The sequence below is a fragment of the Nelumbo lutea genome, chromosome 1, assembly GCF_056320005.1.
Source record: "Nelumbo lutea isolate HS-2025 chromosome 1, American lotus-T2T, whole genome shotgun sequence".
NCBI lineage: Eukaryota > Viridiplantae > Streptophyta > Magnoliopsida > Proteales > Nelumbonaceae > Nelumbo > Nelumbo lutea.
Window position 1 is genome coordinate 197,386,300 of NC_142684.1, and position 21,591 is coordinate 197,407,890.

The 21,591-nt window shown below is 38.1% G+C and overlaps 1 protein-coding gene across 4 annotated transcripts in view; it reads right to left on the reverse strand.

Moving 5' to 3' along the window:
• Positions 1-1,754: 1,754 nt before the first annotated feature.
• LOC148880227 (uncharacterized) overlaps positions 1,755-21,591 on the reverse strand; it is a 56,413-nt gene continuing 36,576 nt past the window's right edge. For 2 of the 4 annotated variants that reach the window (XM_088962081.1, XM_088962083.1), the window contains 12 exons: positions 19,141-19,230; positions 9,438-9,619; positions 9,177-9,285; positions 8,940-9,038; positions 8,689-8,832; positions 8,403-8,564; positions 7,944-8,165; positions 6,298-6,497; positions 6,044-6,215; positions 4,505-4,687; positions 2,170-2,355; positions 1,755-2,057 (listed from right to left, as the gene is read on the reverse strand). In XM_088962081.1, coding sequence (XP_088818207.1) covers positions 1,974-2,057; positions 2,170-2,355; positions 4,505-4,687; positions 6,044-6,215; positions 6,298-6,497; positions 7,944-8,165; positions 8,403-8,564; positions 8,689-8,832; positions 8,940-9,038; positions 9,177-9,285; positions 9,438-9,619; positions 19,141-19,230 — 1,833 coding nt within the window. In that variant the 3' untranslated portion in view covers positions 1,755-1,973. Of the gene's footprint in view, positions 2,061-2,169; positions 2,356-4,504; positions 4,688-6,043; positions 6,216-6,297; positions 6,498-7,943; positions 8,166-8,402; positions 8,565-8,688; positions 8,833-8,939; positions 9,039-9,176; positions 9,286-9,437; positions 9,620-19,140; positions 19,231-21,591 lie in introns of all 4 variants that reach the window. The other 2 variants (XM_088962082.1, XM_088962080.1) reach the window with 1 other exon arrangement.

Here is a 21,591-nt window from a genome sequence, read left to right on the forward strand (position 1 = left end):
ACGTCTATAGAGGTTTTGTGGAAATAGAAATGAAAGGGTTTAAAGCGTAGCCCGGTATTTGTAGACCATGATAAGAATTCCGCCTTTCTTTTGAGTTGGATTGTTTACCGCCGGGAGTGTGGGGAGGGAGATTGGCGTTGCACCCTAAAACCCTTTTGAGTTAGGATTATGCGTAGGGCAAATTATCATCACCACCATCATTCATCTTGGGTTGCTCTTCTTTTATATACTCAGACTCAGACAACTTCCCAAACAAGTCAAAATCTAAAGGAAATTTTTTTTATTAATAGATCTCTAAATGATTTTCTTTGTAGAAGCATTTTACCATCCGCGACTGAAAGGGGAACGATGTTCAGCCAATATAACCTATTCTTTGAACCTTGTTCAGCCAATATAGTAGGAAACAACAGATTCTTCACCCAAGTGATGGACGTATTAATTGTCCTCCCACGGTCCCACCTCCATGAGGTTATCGAGAAAACCCCCATGAAGAAAAACTTTGCAGGTAATTAACCCATTTCATGATATGGGTGTAATTTATCATAAGCATACCTAAAAACAAGGTTCAAAGTATTGACACATATCAGCCTATATCGATTGATACGTATCGTTTCAGGAGCTCCCTGATACAAGTTCTGGTCAAGGTTCAAAGTATTGATACGTATTGTTCCGGGACCCCTCCGATACATCCCAACAGTGGGTGTATCGGGGGTTTGACCGGTTTAGGGGGTGGAGTCTTAAACCGGCCCCCTGAACCGGTTATAAAATAAAAATATAAAAAAACAACAAAAAGCAATATCAATTCACCCGATATGCCCCTATTGGCGTATTGGGCACATCAGTATTTTGAACCCTGGTTCTAACTGATTCAAGGAGTGGAGGAGCTTTAAATCGGCCCTCCCTGAACTAGTTTTTAAAAAAATAAAAACAAAGTACTGATACACCCTTATTGGCGCATCGATATTTTGAACCTTGCCTAAAACTGACTACTTAATGAAAATATCATTAGATTAAGGTTTTAAATAATTTTATCACTACTTTGTGCATGTGTAAAACTTTTTGCTATAGTTTGATACATTACAAATTAACACCCTTAAATATTTGACCAACCACTGCTCACAAACATTGGCAGCAACTGAATTGGTCACTCACATCCCTCCGATCTCATGGGATCAGCACCTCATAACTGCAATGGTAAAGGGCCTATTAGTTTGTTTTAAAACTTGGCAATTAAAAATGCAATAATTACATTAAGAGGTATATTGGTATTGGTGAATTTTTATTTCCTCTAAACTCTAAATGTAAAGAATATTGTTCTGAATTCTAAATTCTGAAATATATCAAATATTCATTTTGATCCCATATAAAAAAGTTTTTATTTGTCTTTTTGGAAATATCATTGAAAAACAAAAAGTTGTATGATTACACTTTAAGAGATATGAGTTAAGAGGAAACGAAAAAGCCCTAAATTGATCTCATGTGTGCCCTGCTCTGTCCACAACCCCTTAACCCCCTTGTGATGTCATAATGTGTAATTTGTAATAGCAAACTAAAAACATTTTGGTTTAACTTTTATGGCTTGGACGTGAAGCCAAAGCAAGTATTATATAGCAAAGATTATTTAAATTTAGTGAAATCTTTGAAATTCCTTAAATTGTTATTTAGCATATTGACAAGTGGGCCTTTCAATCAATTATCACATGAATATAACGACTATGGTGTACTGGATTAAGAGATCCAACGACACTCAAGAATTGTACGTAATGAAACAGAAAATAACAATTAACAAATTGTTAAAGTAAACTGTAGTCGTAGGATGCAATTCCTTTTCTAAAAAAAAAATAAAAGAAATAAAAGAAAGTAAAGATGGATTACATTACAGCATTTTTAGATTGGGAGACTTCATCAACTATCAGTACACTAAATTATGAATGATACACGAAACTGAACGAGAATATAACATTTGCAGCATTTCAAGATATGGCTGTCCTTGCAATATTGAAACTAGAGTGAATAAACTCCACCTCTTTTTGATATTTCTTGAGTTTATCAATGCCCTGCTGACCAAGACAGAAGTTAGTAATCAGAAAAATTGGATCGTAAAGGAGTAGAAGTCAGAACAAAATAAGTTCAACTGAGGTTAAGCAAGAGGTGATTGGATCTTGGAACCTTTTGGGCTTCTATTCCTATGGATGAAGCAGGCTGACCCAACAACCTTGAAACAGAAATTCCTCTGCTTGCCTTTCTCTGTTCTGCATTCTGATATTCCTCCAGTGATAGCAAAGCCTCCTTTAAGTATTTATGCATACCAGTAAACCAATGCATTTGATCAAATGATTTCTCTTGCATTGTTACCTGCAGTAATTATCATTTTGAGATTTTAGGATTAGTATTATGCTATAAGCAAGCATCTAACTTGATGAATTGCAGAGAAAGTTAAACCTAGGATAACCACAAACATGTCAAGGAGCACTATGTTAACACCATGATGGAATTGCGCAAGGTAAAGCATTAAATGGCAGACCGCTTTTGTAGGTTCCATAATACAAAAGGTGGCCATACAAGTTTCGACTAAACTTAAGTTCTAGCCCCTTGGTATAAGCAACCTAGTACTAGAAACCATAATGGCAACTTTGTGCTTGAATGAATTATACAGGCAATATCGTGGGAAAAAGATAATATTCAGCTGTTAAAATTGGTTTTCCTCCATTTTGCTGCCCCAAGAAATTTTTGCCAATAAACTGGGATCTTATTGCCTCATCTGACCAAAGAAATTACCAGATAATCATGATTATGATATCAATTATATTATTTCACACACTGAAAATTTTAATTGCAATCAAGAATTAAAATTCACAACGTATTTTTTTATAAAAAAAAATGTCACAATGTATTGGAATGTATTGACCGATATGTATCGTATCGGTGACCCTCCGATATGCTCCTACAGAAACTGTTTTGGAATTTGACCTGTTTCAGAGGGTAGACAGGCCTTATACCAACCCCACCCCCTGCAAAGGTTTGAAAAAATAAATAAATAAAATAAGGTAAAGCGCCTACTGATACGGACCAATACACTGGATCGGTCTGTATTGATCAATGTTTTCGAACCATCATTGACCCGGACGGTCGGACCATTCGGACCGGAAACCGTTCAGGCAACCGGTTCTGTTTTACCCCAAACCCAGTCTCTGGTCAAAAACCATTGAATTAGTCAACAAACCGTTGACCCGGACGATTTGACCGTTGAACCGTTCGACCCGAAGAACGGTTTGCGGTTTATTAACTTGTAACAACAAAATGAAAAGGGAAGAAGATCTCTCAGAGCTGAGATCTACTGAGAGAGATGTGTGAGACAGAGAGAGATCTCACATTTAGAGATCTGGGAGAGAAGTTTAGAGTCTTTAGACTCTAGATGACAGATCTGAGAGAGAGAGAGAGAGAGAGAGAGAGAGAGAGATCTGAACAGAGAAATCTCAGATCTATTGCCGCCATAGCCGCCGCCGTCGCTGTTGCAGCTGTAAGTCACCAATGCCGTCGCCGCTGCAGCCTTCAAGCCCTCCTCTTCCTTCTTCTTCTTCTTCTTCTAAACTCTTTCAGCCGACAACTTCTCAAATACCTCTCATTCCATCTTTATTTTCTCTTTATATTTATATGCATCTTACCCTAATATTCCAATCTAATGGGTAAGATGACATATCACTGTTAAAATACTCAAACCGTCCAAACCGTTTGACCCGGACGGTCGAACTGCTGACCCGTAAACCGGTGGCCAGAACGGTTCCGTTTCCAGGTCGGTTTTTAAAACCTTGGTATTGATATTTAGAACCTTGATTGCAAGGCTACTCTCTGTCCCCTAGGCTACAAAAGAAATACATTTTGTAATATGCTGCATATTAAATAAAGTCAACTTCAATTTATTCTGAAGTATTTCCCAGTTTCAAAAGTCATTCAGACATGTGCCGAATTTGAGATGGTACAAAAAAAGCAGCAGAGTGATATTACTGAAAAGGAAGTAATAATAAAATAAATAATCACCACCAAATTTCTACAAGTGCTGCCTTGAGTAGAAAGTTCAAAAATAGAAAGATAAACATAGAAAACCTTGAAAAGTTCTGCGCCAGTTTTTTGGAATTACAGTGGCTGGTTTCGCAAATGATTGGAGATCAATTATTTTGAGCTAGTTTTGTATATCACTGTAAATATTGTAGTGATACTTTTTGAGTGGTTCTTGTTTCAGTTGTATAGCAGAGGGTGCCTCACCCTCCCCTTTCATGCTCATATTATTAATACAATACTTTTTTGCCAGCTTATCAAAATAAAAAATTACAGAGATGAGTCAATAATAGCACCCATTTCAAAAGCCAAACCAAGTTACTAGAAAGGGAAGTCCTCACACAATTCTAACAATGGAGCATGAAATGGTAAATTGCTTGTGAAAGAAAAGTGAAGAATAAACCAGTTGGGAAGTAATTAGCATTAACATGTTCAGGCATAAACATACCTTCAAAATAAAAGCTACTCCCATAATGAAGCCATCATCCATAACTATCTGGTTTCCCATATCACGACTCCTCCTCAAAAGTTTATCCTTGCAGTTAGCTCTAGAATCTACTAAGCTGATTACAAGGGCTGGAACTATAAGGTGAAAATCCTTAAAAGGGATATTCTTACTGCTTTGGATTTCCTGCATGTAAAAAAAAAATCAGAGTAAATTTGATCTACTAAGCAAGGATAACCTGCAACTGAGCAGAAGTATGGATCAATAAGTAGTGTAAAAAAGATGCAAATAGTGTTTTTTAGAATAACTCATACCTACTTTTACGAGTGCTTCAAAACTATAAGAAGTGTTTTTTACATTTGGTTTCACTTTATTTAATAACCAAAATAATCATCATAAGTGATTTGTTGCAGGTTGAAGGGGCTAGAAGGGCTAGGGGTGGACCAAAAAGGACATTGGTAGTAGTAAGATTTTTTCTTTCTTTTGATAGGCAACATCAACTAGAAGTAATAAATGATTTAAGCACCAATACTTTAACAATGGATATGGCTTTAAACAGAAGGGAATGACGGAACAGGTGACCAGCTACATGAATCCCATTTTGTTATTCCGTTCTGTTAACCGTCATATTCATTTTTTAATAATTAGAGCTTAAATCATTTGTTACGACTTCAACCATGCCCTTTTTGGACTATCCGTAGCCCTTCTAGCCCCTTTAACTTGCAATAAATTGCTTCTTCTTACAAGTGCTGTAAATGCTCTTCTATGCACATGATGAAACCATTTTACTCTACTTTCTCTCATTTTATCACCTATTGGAGTTACTCCTGGGTTCCTTCAAATGACTCATTCTTTCTTTTCTAGTTTTTCCACTCAACCATCTCAGCATTCATTTTTCTTGATTACACTTAATAACCAAAATAATGACAATCATTAATTTGGAAATAATGACAGCCATCCAGGTTACTTTCTTTTATCTATGTAAAAAATGAGATGAAGAGGGAGAAGAATACAATGTAAAGGCTAAACTTGGGTTCAAGGAAGCATTTATCACAATGGTTCAAGGAAATATTTAACTGCCTTGAACCTCAACATATGACATCCACACAGAATCCTCATTATCATCAATGAATGTCAGATGGTAAGACCAAATATGTATGTTATTCTTTCTCAAGTTGTACATTTAACAAAGGATTTGGATATATTTCTCTCCCAACGAAGGATTTGGACATTTAAGGGCTTTAGGTTGAATCCATCAAATTCTATGAAATTCCTCTCCTAATTAATGAATCAATGGCATCAATTAGCCAAGAAATCAGAATAGCTGTACATATCAAATATCCATCATCATAATGTAACTATGAAATAAATTGATTAGATCATAAGAGTTATTTGCAGGCTAAGAACATCAGTGATGTAAATCAAAATGCAGAAAGTCTACTGATTGGCAAGGAGAACAAAACAGCATGCTGGATGTAAAGGAGACAAAAGAAATTGAGAAACCAATATTGGAGTGGAAACACAATGAAAATGCAAATTTACCTTTGAGAACACTGTAAAAAGAGAGGAGAAACAATTCAAATGATCTTTGATTCTGTATTTGTTCTCTAATGTTACATCTACTATCCTTCCAGCTGTAACAGTTTCATCCATAAAACCAAGTTTCTCAGAGATTTCTCTGAAGCTCTTGCTATTGTTGGATCCATGTATAAACCTGAATGGCAGAAACATAATATAGTACAAATAAATAATTGTATATGACTGTCAATTAACTAGATATTTTCCCCTACACTTACCGAGAAATGTTGCAGACATGGTGGGAACATCCTGCTTTCAAGATCCTCAATAGCCCTAATACATTACCCATTTCAGAGATGATGTACCTTAGCTGCTCTAAGTAGCTTAGCTCATGATCCTCAAAGAATAATTTTCCCATGGTCAGGTTATATTCATCTCCTTGTATGAAAGGACTATTTCTTATTGATCCTTTTTCATGCTTCAACAGGAAAAAAAATAATTAAGCATAATGTAGGCCTTTCTAAAGGTTTGTCCAATGGAATAAATACATTCACAAAATCATATAGGAAAAAACTCATTAGAAAATGTATCTACATAATCATCACTCTGTGATGCACCAAAGGGGCAGTAGTGCAGTACTATATTAACACGAGGTTTCAGAAGTCAATAATGGAACATAATACAGAAGGCACAAAGAATCATTGTAGTAAGAATTATATTAGATATAATAAGATGAGGAGACAGGTAAGAAGCAGCCACCTTTGCAAAAATGAGATATCTAAGATTCTGACACAAAAATTAAAATAAATTGACTGGACTTGGTGCTTCTGTCTGTTTCCACTAATATAGTGCTCTGATGCACTAAGGAATGAATATAGTAGACAATTGTCCAAGGGGAGTAAACTTGTTAACCACTTAATTCAATGTTATTCTCATTTGAATGATAGAAGTTATTTGTTATTAGGTTCTTAACTTTAACAAAAGAAATCCATCAACTCATTTGCCTAATTGCCTCCATAATATGTATCACAAGAAGCCACCCTCTAGATAGCTTTCTTCCATGATTAAGTATTACAGGCTAATCTCCAACCTCAACCTCGGGAACTCACAAATAAAACCCTTTGGCTTTATTTAAAATTAATGTAACACATGAAGCCTAATTAAACGAGTCATCCATAGGGATGTTGTGTTATAGATGGAGCTGCTAAGTAAGCTAAATAAAGTATAATCAAATTTTTGAGACTACAACCTTTCAGTTAGATGCAACACACTTACTATGCATAAGAAAGCCTTCCGCATATCATCATAAAAGCCTTATCCCAACTATATGGGGTTGCAACATGAATACTATTTTGCAATTCCATTCTGTTTAATGCCATAACCATTGTTAAATTATGGGCACTTAAATCATTCTAACTACTTTGACCCATGTCCTTTTTGGTTTATCCCTACTCCCTAGCCCTTCTAGCTCCTTGAACTTCCAACAGATCACTTCTTACAGTCAGTGGTCTTCTATGAACGTGACCAAAATCTTAGTCTACTTTCTCTCATTTTATCACCTATTGGAGCTACTCCTATGTTCTTTCGAATGACTTTATTTCTGAGCCTGTCCTTTCTAGTTTAACGGTACCACTCATCCATCTCGTCATATGCAATTCTGCCACTAATTATTTTTTGGCATGTTGTCTCTTGACTGCCCAACATTCAGCTCCGTACAACACAGCTGCCACACTACTGAACACTTCAACTCTCAAAATGAAGCACATATATAACCTTTCTTCCCCAATCAGTAGCAACAAATATTATCAGTATCTACCTCATTCAAAATATCGAATTTTTGTGTTAAATCTATACTAACACCTTTTCTTCCTTGTATCAACTAAATAATAATCTAGACGAAACAATATATCAGAAAAGAGCATACCTTCCAGAATCTGAATTCTTTTACTAAAAAGGAACTGGCAAAATTATCTTGAAGAAGCTCAGATAAATCCACAAGCTTCTGAGCTAGAAATTTGGGCACAGATTCTATAGCAGTAAATATTGACACGAGCCCATGAGTAGCTAATGAAGAGGCAACTTGTTCCACACCAGCAATTCTCAAGGTTGTACGACCTTGGAAGCCAGAAGCTTTCTCAATAAGGACCTGTAACAATTTCCCCATAACATAGGGATTTTCCAAAGTAAATTCTCATGCATCATGAAAGGTCAGATTAAGTAAGATATTAAATGCTCATCCTGATAACATAGTCAAACTTTCTAAGTAAAATGGGAAATTAAGAAATGCTGTCATCAACCAAAATATATCAACTGGTACTTTACATATCTTTGATATCAAATGCAAATACAGTTTAACATCAGAAAACTCTTTATAACTTTATACCTGGTTAGTTATGTTATATGAGTAGCTTGTGGCAACCTTCTGGAGATTTTGCAGTGTTTCAATCACCTCAATACCATGTCCCAGGCAATGGTCAGCACAATGAATATCATCTAATACTAGCCTATATTTCAGCTTCGCTAACTGCCTCATTTCCAAGTATATCTGAATGATACATGTTAGAATCAGAAAGATGTATAGCTCAGTGCAAAAACATTCCAATGCATGACCAGTCATTTCAAAAGTCATCCATTTCAGCACAAAGGATACTTCAGGAGAGAAACATTACCTTCTGATCATAAGATGACATGGCTGTGTGATTGTAAAAGGTGGAATTTAGATAGTTTTCTACATGCAATTTTATATCAATATTCTTAAAGGGAATTCGCAAAGGTTTCAGCTGCAGGTACCAAGAGAGATTTTGTACGCCAGTCTGATGCAAAATTCAGAAATAAATACCAAAAAATTACAAATGGAGGGAATGCAAAGAGATAAAACACCAACTAGAGGGACAAGTCTCAAAACAGAAATAGTTACTACCTTTCTCGGGTTTACATGCACAGATCCTTTTAAGTGGGTGGAGTGTACATGAAGACGTAGATCAGTCTCAATATCTCTACATAGAGGTGCAATGATCTCCTGTACTTCAGAAAATGAGACACAGTTAACCTATGATTAGGTAACAAAAAATCTAATCATGCACATAAAGAAAATTGACAACTATTAAATAAAACAAGGTTAAAAATTAGTCTATTATTAGTTAATAATATCACTTACATATTTCACAGCATTTTCTATTTCTTTTTCATGTGCATGTATAGTGAATTCTCCTACATGACCGAGTTTGAGATGCCACAATCCATCACAGAATGCATCAAGAAGATACCTGAGTGTTAGCAATTATAACATCAATCAAAACAATTTTTTATACTTTGAAATTGTTTAAGTCCCGTTTCATTCCACAATTTGCAATTCCAATACCAATTACCAGAATCCGACACTGAATTATATGAAGTACATTTTACTTATCAAACTTACTGCAGCCACGAGAATTTGTCCACATCCATGTAAACCATTGATAACCAAGTTCCTATCATTTCTTTTCTCTGGTATAAGAAGCTGCAATTGGTGACACCCTTAACTATGCTCTGAAAATCAGCTACCATCTCTAACTTTGATATCAGCTTCTTAATTCTTGAGAAGCCAATATCCAGATAACCCTGATTCAGAAGAAAAGATGACCTCAGTTAGAAAAACAACAAAGTATGAAAAAAACATAGAAACCTATGTATGCAATTACATATGACTAACATCCAAAAAATTCAGAAGAATCAAATATGCATGAATTCCCACATGAAAACAAGGAAACCAACATCTTGAAATCACATGATGCATGGTGGTCATGATCTGATTAAGCACTGCTGTCCACACATAAAAAAGGAAACGTTGGATGGAATATGAACTACCCAAATCCATCAGCAAGGAAAGATTCATTTAACTCTTCAATTACAGATATAATATAAGACATAATAGATTTCTTGTTGTTTTATTTAATCTCCTACTAGCCCACAAACACATGATCTTCTGTGTTGGTCTAAACAAGTTCCACTTGAGTGTAATGATTAGGTCTAGATTTAAGTGAAATAGAAAGTCTATTCATGAATAATAAGAAAGGAGAAGAGAAGATGCAGGACAAGAGAGAATAAGGATATTAGAGATAACCAGGTATCAATGTCTCTCTCTAATGAGAAAGACTTTTTATACAATATTAAATTTTTCAAAATATACAAGAGAATGGGACAAATAAATTAAAGTTCCTGAATACACGTTTCTTCCTAAAATAACCCCATTCCTCATACACCTTAAAAACTGAATGCTCCAACACTCTCCCTCAAGTTACCACCAACCATCTTGCCTTGAAAGAAACAATGTAACCTTGGTAGCAACACGACCAATTGATCTTTCAGAGCTTCTCTCAAACATGGAAACTTGAAGATTCCAATATGGTGGCAACTAGTTCTTACACCAGACCTATAGGGATCCAATTAGCTTGATGTGCACTTATAGAGAATCTTTCAACTCTTACCCATGACAAGACAACTTTTTCAATTACTAAGATGGCACTCATGGTAGCTTACTACTCTTACCCAAGACATGACCAACATGGCAAGGACGCCCATAGCTCTTACATAAGACACAAACCAGTCATTAAGCCTACCTCTTAGCATATTCTCCATTGACAAAAGAAAACATTAATATATCAAGTACCCCAATGAAACACAAGAACAACTAAAAATAAATGGACCTTAGACAATACTAAGACAACCCTTAAATCGAAACTTGTAGTTCTTTGACTATTTCATTAAACATTCATGAGATGAGGCACAATGAATCCTTATGCCAGAAAGACTTAGGCAGTTCAATGAACATCTGTGACACAACATGCACCACCAAGGATCTTCAACAAAAACAAATGTGGTTGTGATAACCACTCCCCTTGTCTTTTAATTTTCAGATCTGAATTTTCTCCAACTTGCAACTGGATATTTGAAATTTTCCTAATAGCACTTGAAACAAGACTGTAACCAAAGACTTAGGCAGTTCAATGAATATCGGTGCAAAACATGCATCACTAAGGATCTTCGACAATATCATATGCGGTGTGATACCACTCCCCTTGTCTTTTAATTTTCAGATCTGAAGTTTCTCCAACTTACAACTGGATGTTTGAAAATTTCCTAATAGCACTTGAAACAAGGCTGTAACCAAAGTTTTGCTTAGAGTTTCTGCCAAATCCCTCCAATAATCGCAGTAATCTTCAGAAAATATATAATAATTATCAAAAAGCTTAAAATATGAAGGATCCCAACCCACAACCAAGATTTATAGAATCTCTCAGGGTTTCCACCCTAGCACCAAAATAGAGAGACAAAAATAGGGGTGCTTATTCAATTTTCACAGAATTCAGCAAAACGTAAATTGTTTGACCCAGAAACTTATACGAGTATCAAAAAATCATGTGTCATATTAGAATTGGACAAGAAAGCATTAGTCAGGCAAAAAAACATGATCTTTGATTTTCTTGGTTTTGGGAAAGAAATCTCCAGAACTCTTTTCTAGGCATCAAACAATGCCACATGTCGAATATGAAAGACTCTTTATATATATAATATTAAAATTATTCAAGTTTTGCAAGAAAGACCCCAATGGCATTGATATTACATTAAAGTCCTTAAATATAATATTTTTTTTGCATGGCCCGATGGCCTCTTTTTTTTTTGAACATAAATAAAGAAAGAAATTTTATTGCTAGAAGGAAAAAAACAGTACATCATAACTAGGTGACAAGATGCCACCCCCACCAGATTACAGTAGTGTAAGACCACAAACAAGCAAAAAACAACACTTCAGTATCAAAACAGATCAGCATTCCTTTCAAGAACACAGAGAAGTCCAAAAATCAGCTCCAAAGTCTTTTTTCCGCAGTCCTTGAAACTCTGGAAGCAAAAGCACCAAATCAATAACTGTCGAACTAATAACAGCTACCATCTCTTCCATAACATCCTCATGGCCTGATGGCCTCATGAAGATACACAATGGGGCTAGCCCATCCACATACACACCCCCCAACCCTGATGGCAACAGGATTGTCCTTGAATATAAGTTTTCTTCTTACAATGATTCCATTCCTCAAATACATTCAAAATTGAATGCTCAACCAGAAAGTTCTAGACTAGAGGGCCTTTATGCACAAAATAAAGTTTATTAATAAAGAAAAGAAAGGTTTACAAGAGGTATACGGAACAATAAACACCTGCTTTAACATGATATACACAAGAAGCCTAAGAAAAAGGACTCTAAACCACTAGAGGGCCTTTATGCACAAAATAAAGTTTATTAATAAAGAAAAGAAAGGTTTACAAGAGGTATACGGAACAATAAACACCTGCTTTAACATGATATACACAAGAAGCCTAAGAAAAAGAACTCTAAACCACTAGGCCACGAAAGGACCAAAGAGATAAAACCAATTATTGCACTTCAAGTGGTGTTTGTATCTAGACTGCACCCCATGTACCCCCCCCCCCGAGCAATTTCCGGGACACCTTAGCACTTCCTGAAATTTTTTTTGTAACTCCCCCTCCCCCCTATATCCACCCTTTCCATCTATAACTTTTCTTTTATCGAGGCAAACTTGGATGTGAGGGAGGGGAGAGTAAAGACAGGATTCAATCCTCCATCAAACTTCAACCCCTTGATTTCCAGATCCCAAAGTAACTCCCCCTTCCCTGCCCCTTCATCTCTCAAATTCCAACCTGAAGCTTTAAAATCAAACTCCACAGCCTCCAAAATAACCTTCTCTTTCTTTTTTAAAGCAAAGCTCCTGCTTGTTTCCTTCAATTAACTGAAAGGGACATGATCAATGCCCTCAACCCCAAAGAAAGAAGGCCAAACATTTCACCAACCAGAACATTTGTCTTTATTACCCATTCCAGATCCCTATTTGACTCCATTTCTTGACTTAATAGGAACAGTATTTTCTGCATTCCAGTTCCCAAACCCCTAGCTTTAGTGGTAGAACAGAAATGATATTCCTTAGAAAGCAAAAAAAGGAGGTCTCCTATTCATTCTCCATAGGAAGCCTATGCCATGCAGCATCAATCCCTCATCAATTTAACCTATAGATGAGTTTATCTTCTACTACTTTAGATGAATTTTTAACGTGTTTAAAGTAATTAATTGGGATCCCTATGGACTGCAACTCAATTAAAGGAATTCTAAGCAATATCCAGGCGCATCATCCCACTACAGCAAGTCAGCAATTGCCATAGACATGGTAGGATCCACAAAAAAGCATGTTAAATCCTATCAGTTATGTTTCTACTGTTGCTACAGTAGTCCGAACCAGTAAGGAGAAGAAGAAAGAGAAGGAGAAGGAGAAGAAGAAGAAGAGGAGAAGAAGAAGAAGATGAAAGAACTGTTGAACCTGATAGCTAAACCCTATCATTCGACCTCTTAATAGTGATTAGGCTCTAATTAAATGTACAATGACTAAACTGCCCCTACTTAAGTATGGGACAGAGAACATCTAATAAGACTGCCACATAAGCTCATAACTTAACCAAGGTGAGTTGACTAATCTACCCTTATTCGGATAACTCTAACACTCCCCCTCAAGCTGGAGAATATATGTCATATAATCCCAGCTTGTTACATATATAGTTCACTCTCCCTGAGCTTAAGGCTTTTGTAAACAAATCTGCCCACTGATTACCTGAGCCTACATGTTCTGTGCTTATCTCTCCAGTAAGAACCTTCTCCCTCACAAAGTGGCAATCAATCTCTATGTGCTTTGTTCTCTCATGAAAAATAGGGTTGGATGAGATATGGAGCACAACTTGATTGTCACAACTTCATAGGTTTATCCATGTGGAACCCGATTTCTTGTAGGAGATTCCTCAACCACACTAATTCACATGTAGTGTGTGCCATGGCTCTTTACTCGGCTTCAGCACTGCTTCTAGCCACAACCGTCTGCTTTTTACTCTTCCACGTCACAAGATTTCCTCCAAGAAATGTGCAGTAACCTGTAGTAGATCTTCTATCAGACACAGAGCCCGCCCAATCTGCATCCGTGTACCCAACTACTCCAAGTTTTCCTCCTGGTTTATACAATAGCCCACGGCCCGGAGCTCCCTTCAGATATCTTACAATTCTAAGAACTGCATCCTAGTGAGATATACGAGGGTTCTGCATAAATTGGCTCACCACACTGACTGCAAAGGAGATGTCTGGTCTCGTGATAGTCAAATAGTTCAGCTTCCCCACTAGTCATCTATACCTTCCAGGATCATCAAATATTTCCCCTGTATCACTGCTCAACTTAACATTTGGTTCCATAGGAGTCTCAGCCGGTTTTGCACCTAACAGTCCTGTTTCGTCCAATAGATCAAGAACATATTTTCTTTGGCACGGGTTTACACCTTGTCTTGATCTAGCAACTTCTATACCCAAGAAATACTTCAATGTCCCAAGGTCTTTTGTTTAAAAATGATTTTGCAGAAAGACCTTTAGTTTGTCAATCCCCAATTTGTCACTACCAGTTATGACAATATCATCCACATAGACCACTAATAAAATCTTTCCAACTTCTGAGTCATAGCTGAACACTGAGTGATCAACCTGGCATTGTTTCATTCCAAAATTCTTCACCACTTCACTAAACTTCCCGAACCAAGCACGAGGTGATTGTTTCAACCCATAAATTGCCTTTTTCAGTCTGCACACCTTACCAGCCTCCCCCTGAGCAACAAACCCAGGTGGTTGCTCCACATATACCTCCTCTATAAGGTCACCATGAAGGAAGGCATTTTTTATGTCAAGTTGAAATAGGGGCCAATCATACATAACTGCCAGGGAAATTAACACACGGATAGAACTAATCTTAGCCACTGGAGAGAAGGTCTCCATATAGTCCACTCCATACAACTATGAATAACCTTTAGCAACAAGTCTAGCTTTCAGACGCTCCACACTACCATCTGGCAAGTATTTAACAGTATACACCCATTTACAACCCACAACATGCTTACCGGGAGGAAGAATAGTGAGCTCCCACGTGTGAGTATGCAGAAGAGCAGAGAGTTCCTCCTCCATTGCCTGCCTCCACCGAGGTGAACTAAGAGCCTCTTGGACATTGCTAGGTATGGAAATAGATGACAATAGTGAAACAAACTGGTGATGTGAGGCGGAAAGGCGAGATACTGAAACAAAATTGGAAATGGGATGGAGAGTAGAACTACGTTTACATTTCCGTAAGGCAATGGGTAGATCAAGTCCTGAGGGTTCAGCAACAAGAGCAACGACAGGATCCATGGACAAGGTAGAAGCTGGAGGGGCCGGTGTTGTTCGACGTGTATACACTTGCCGAATTGGTGGTCATTCAGTAGGGATCTGCACTGGATGAGGTGACGAATCAACTCCAACAAGAACACCCGGAACGGGATCACTGACCGGAAGAGGAAGAGGAAGTAAAGGTGGAGACGAAGATGCTTCAGTTCCTGAGAAGAAGGGAACAGACTCAAAAAAGGTGACATCAGGACAGATATAGCACTTCCGAGTAATGGGATTGTAACACTTGTACCCTTTTTGAGTCCGAGAGTAGCCAAGAAAGACACTTAATGGAGCGTGCATCCAACTTGTCTATTTCAAGACTCAAATTGTGAACAAAGCACACACAGCCAAAGATACGAGGTGTTAATGGAAAGGGAGACAAGGTGGGGAACAAGATAGAGAAGGGAGACCGACCATGAAGAATAAAGGAGGGCATCCGATTAATGAGGAAACACACAGTAAGTATAGCATCACTCCAAAACTGTTTAGGAACACTCATATGATGAAGAGTAGACCGAGCCGTTTCAAGGAGATGACGGTTCTTCCGTTCAGCCACCCCATTTTGTTGGGGAGTGGATGCACATGAAGTTTGATGAATGATGCCATGTTGTTTTAAATACTGTTGAAAGGAAGTAAGAAAATATTCACAACCATTATCTGAACGAAGAACTTTGATTGGAACACCAAATTGTGTACGTATTTCAGCATGGAATTTTTGAAAAATGAAAAATAATTCACTCATTTCTTTCATTAAATAAATCCATGTCATTCTTGAACAATCATCAATAAAAGTGACAAAATACTTGTAACCATTATAAGACTCTATTTTGATCAGGCCCCAAACATCTGAATGAACCAAAGCAAAAGGACTCAACATACGACTTTCAACTCTAGGACTGAAGGAAACACGACAATGTTTCCCAAACTGACACGACCCACACTGTAACACTGACAAATGACTCAAAGACGGAACTAGTATCTTGAGTGCCTTGAGAGAAGGATGTCCCAGTCGACGATGCCACTGTAGAGGAGTGAGTGAAGTCTAAAGTGCAACTGACGATCCACCACCGTCAAGATAATACAATCCACCAGCTTCATGCCCCCCACCAATCTTCTTCCCCGTCCTGAGATCCTGAAAAACACAAGAGGAAGGGAAAAAAAGTAGCAGAACAGTTAAGAGTCTTGGTTAATTTACTAACAGACATAAGATTGAATGGAAACTTAGGGACATATAGAACAGATGATAAAGAAAGAGAAGCCATGTCAACATTGCCAACACCACAGATGGGAGAGGAGGAACCATTGGTAAGGGTAACAGTTTGAGATGTGGAAGTTTCAGAGAGAGAAGAGAACACACCTGGAGTCCCGGTCATGTGATCAAAGGCTCCAGAGTCAATAATCCAATGAGAGGTTTTAGATGACAGGCAAGCTATACCTGAGTGGGCAAGAGTAGCAGTAGTGTGCTGTGAAGTGGACTGAAGGAACCGCTCATACTCATCACGCGGTACACTCACCATCTCCCTTCCGAAAACAGATGTAGATGTGGAAGGTGTTAGGTCTGCCTGTTGATTATCACTGACATCAACCCCACCAACAACAGCATGATTGGCCCATTTAGAGGGAGGGCGGCCATGGAGATCATAACAGAAATTTACCAAATGTCCTTCCCTGCCACAGTGGGTACACTTCCTTGTAGAGCTGCCTTTTTCTTTGCCACGGCCTCCCCCTGAGTCACGACCACCACCACAGCCAAATATGGAACCACCATGGCCTCCTCGGGAGGCATGTTCTCCCCCTTTCGTACCACGTCCACCTCCTATGGCTGTCACAAAAGTTGATCTATCAGACTGTGTGGGATTCTCTATCTATCCCAAAGAAATCCTGCGAAGCCGAGCAAACACTTCCTCAAGTGTAGGAAGGGTAGAGCCCCCCAATATTTGGGCCCTAACTGGTTCATACTCTGATTTCAACCCCACTAAGAACCTTGTGACATCTAGTTGTTCCCTCTGTTGTTGCTAACCTTAACATCTGGAGTGAGAGGATGATAGACATTGAGTTCATTTCTGAGGTTTTTCATGCTGTCATAGTACTCTTCTAGGGTTTTATTTCCTTGTTGCAGACCAAAGTACTCCTGATAGAGCTGATATACCCTTGTAGTATTATCTTGCCTAGAATACAGCTTCTTGGCATGTTCCCATATGTCCTTAGTTGTATCTAAGAACATGAAGTTGGCACTTATTTTGGGTTCCATACTGTTCCATAGCCATGTCATGATTTGAGCATCCTCCTGTTCCCAATCATCAAACCCTGGAGAGTCAGTCGGTGGTTTATCTTCTTTCACATACTTCACTTTTCTCTTTGCCTTGAGAAAAACTTCCATTGACTTGGCCCATGGAACATAGTTCTCACCATTCAGTTTAATTGAGGTCATCTGTACACCTAGATAGTCAGAGGAAACCACCACACTAGGTTTCTGATCACTACAGCCATCTCCCATTGCTGCTATGATACTCTTTCAATGCTGCCTCTAATCTGACTTCCCAATCACCAACTAAGTGCTGCTGTCAAGAGTTTGATGTTTCAAAACCTACAGCAGTCCCTAAACACAATGATAGATACACACGCCTTTGTTCTTATCCACACCACTACTGATTTCACAAAAAAACACAGACTACACCGACATTAATTCAGCACTTACTAACCACATGCAAGCTCTCTTACAACTACTCAACAGAGTTTGTGCATCACAAGCACCACCACACAGCCATAGCTATCACACACAATACAGACCTGCTTTAACGCTTTTAAGAGGGCACCAGAAGACCAACAAGAACTCAACTAGTACCATTGCATTACACCTTGCACCATTCGGCCACCTACAGTAGCCCCTACACCATTCGGCCACCAGCAGCAGCCCTTACACCATTTGGTCACTGTAAGCACAGCCTGTTCTTGGAATTTTTCCAAAAACCAAGGCAACAACCAACCTAGTTCTCTAGGTTCTGATCAATCCTCTCAAGTTCTTGAAGATTTTCAACCCAGAAATACCAACAGTACAAAGAGAAGAGATAACCAACCTTTGTTTGAGAGCTTCAGCCAACCATTCACTGCTGAAGTTGTTTTCTTAGGAAAGGAGGTTCTGCGCACCAGAAAAAAAGAAGAGCTGAGATGTTTCAGGCCTGGGACGAACCACTTTTCTCCATTGACAACCCAGAGAAGAAAAGGAGAGAACTAAAGCACGAACTGAAACAGGTCACGAACCTTGCTCTGATACCATGTTTCTACTGTGGCTACAGTAGTCCGAACCAGTAAGGAGAAGAAGAAAGAGAAGGAGAAGAAGAAGAGGAGAAGAAGAAGAAGATGAAAGAACTGTCGAACCTGATAGCTAAACCCTATCAGTCGACCTCTTAATAGTGATTAGGCTCTAATTAAATGTACAAGGACTAAACTGCCCCTACTTAAGTATGGGACAGAGAACCTCTAATAAGACTGCCACATAAGCTCATAACTTAACCAAAGTGAGTTGACTAATCTACCCTTATTCGGCTAACTCTAACAAGTTAGTATGTCTTTTCATGGACCCTATCATATCTTTAGTGCAGTGGAGGTCAGGGTGATACACCCTGATTTCTCATTCATCAACTCAATATGTGGCGGTAGAATTTCAGTTTATCCCATCAGTAAAAAGAACTAATGTAGGAATAAGATCACCCTGATTTCTTATTACATTTTTTATAGGAAACAGTAACTCTTATTAAATAAGATCAAACAGGATTATAAGAGGTTCAGATCCCAAGGTAAAGATCACATCGATAACATTATATTGCCAAATGGATTTGCCACTTACAATGCTTTCAAGGAAATCAAGAGCAACCAAAAGAATAAGCCACCTCTTACTGCTACCCCCTCCTCGAAGCATTTGCAGTGATAGCAAAATCTACAAGAAAGAGAAGCATTTCAAAGAAAGTCAAGAAAATAGTTCAGTCAATGCTTCATAATTCAAAAAGCACATCTTTGGGGCATCCATTTCAATGTGATATGGATAAATACAATACTCCATTCAAGAGATAATAATAGTACTACATTCAATACCAGTTACTGGGAAATTTTTCCAGCAACTAATGAAAGATTTTATTAGTAGTAACAGAAAAACTTACAGTATGCACTCAGTATTATGCACTTCCATATGATCTATAACCCAACCTCACAGACAGCCCCACACTGCTCCCCCACTGCTTTAAGCAGACCCAATAAAACCAGGACTACATGTTGACCTTTTAACTTGAAAGGTTAACACCCCACACTAAAACCTGTCTGTTAACTCCATGAACTAATGGATCAGCAAGTAAGTTAGTAGACCTAGGTGTCAAAAAGAAAACAACATCCAAAACAAGCACCGAATTCCTTTCTTCACTGACTGATGTCTAATATTCCATGGCCTATACATTTCTCTTTCCAACCTGCAGATAATAGTCTTTGACTCTCCTTTGATGATCAGCCCCCAGAAGTCAAAAAATGTACTCAGCTTGTAATTCTGCTAGTATAGAGTTGCCAGCTCCTATTGGCAAAGCCACTTTAATGTCCCCATTATGATCTCTGAAAATACCACCTATACCTCATTCACCAGGGTTCCCAAGCGTCCAAGACAGCATCTGTCACAGTTCAGATTGGTTTTGTTCATTGGAGGGATCCAAGACATGAAGTTCTTTATTTTTAAATTTGTTTTATTAATCGCATGTCAAGAGTACAAGTGTCTTAGATTTTTTTTTGATTGGTAACAGTGACAACATTTTTTTTAATGTAAAATGATGTAACTACAATAGTTAAGTGCTTTGCACCTTGTTAAATCTGTTAATATTTTTGTAATATTTGCCACAGGGGCACTACAGTCTTTTTACTTCTTTTCATTATTTTGTTATGTCACATTAGTATATAATGAAAAGCTGGTGCCACCAGCTATCACTTTTCGACTCTCCAATCTTGCTTCTCTCTTTCTCTTCTCTCTTCTTCCTTCTTTCCCTCTCCTTTCCTCCTCTTCTCTTACTTCCATCAAGAAAACATGGTATCAAAGTGGATATTGTAGATGTCAAGACAGATCAATCCAGTTTTCTTTCTTTTTCTTGCTGATCTCCAGTTCGATCTCGGAAAAAACTACATCAAATTGATCTGAGAGCGGTTCTGCACTTGTTTTCTCTTTTATTTCTTGGTCATGTGCCAAGAGAAGTACTCTTTTTGTGGCAGCTGAATGCTGTGAAAGTTTTTTGTGGCTTCGCAACACTTGTATGGATCGAAATTCGAATGATCCTCTTCGTACCCAGGTATGAAATGGGATTTTGTCCTCAAAACCATCCTCACACTGTACTCACAGACCCTTGTAGACATGCATTGGGAATATCTCCCCATGAATAAAAACATACAAGTATGGAGATGTTCGCAATGCATGGTTGCAAAAGGCTGTGAGGACAGTGAGGACGAAACCCAAATTCCCCAGGTATGTAGGGTCTGTAGATCAGGTATGATCTGTCCTTGCTGTAACAGCAATAGTATACACTGTTTTTGGTGACTGTGGTCACTGTATGGACTTTAGAGTGGAATCACTGTGATCCTAGTGCCTCTCCAGTATTTTTTTGCCCTGTCTTGTGTCCAGAACTGCTTTGTAGACTCTGTAGTGGTGGTTTCTCTGACCTCCCACAGTCCTGTCCTGTGCTAGAATTGCTAGTTTTGTGGTCATGAATTCCTTTTTTTTGTAGCTGAATAGTGATTTTTGATTGGTTCACCATGTCCTCTGAGGCTACAGTTGTTTCTGGTGTTTCTTCTAGTCACAATGGATTGAGTTGGGGGGGTAGACATGAAATTTCCCATGGCTGTTATTCCTCTAGATGACTGATGACCTTAATTATTTATTTAGAGTGGTCGAAGGGGATTAAACTCTATACCACTACAAGAGGTAAGATAGGATATATTAATGGAAAGGTTAAGGAACCAAAGTCTAGGGGTGTTGAACATGATAAATGGGACCAAGAAAATAGTATGGTGATGTCATAGCTACTTGTATCTATGCTACCACAGGTGAGAAAAAATATTATGTGGGCCGACACAGTTGTTGAAATCTGGGAACAGGCAAAGTCCACCTATTCAGAGCATAGGCACTATGCAAAACCTTATCAGTTGCAAGCTGCATCTTCGACTTGTAAACAGGGGGAGAGAAATCTCTCAATATACCATCCAGATCTAACTTCAATCTGGAAGGAGTTGAATCATTATCAGAATATGGATTGGAAATGTGATAAGGATGCCA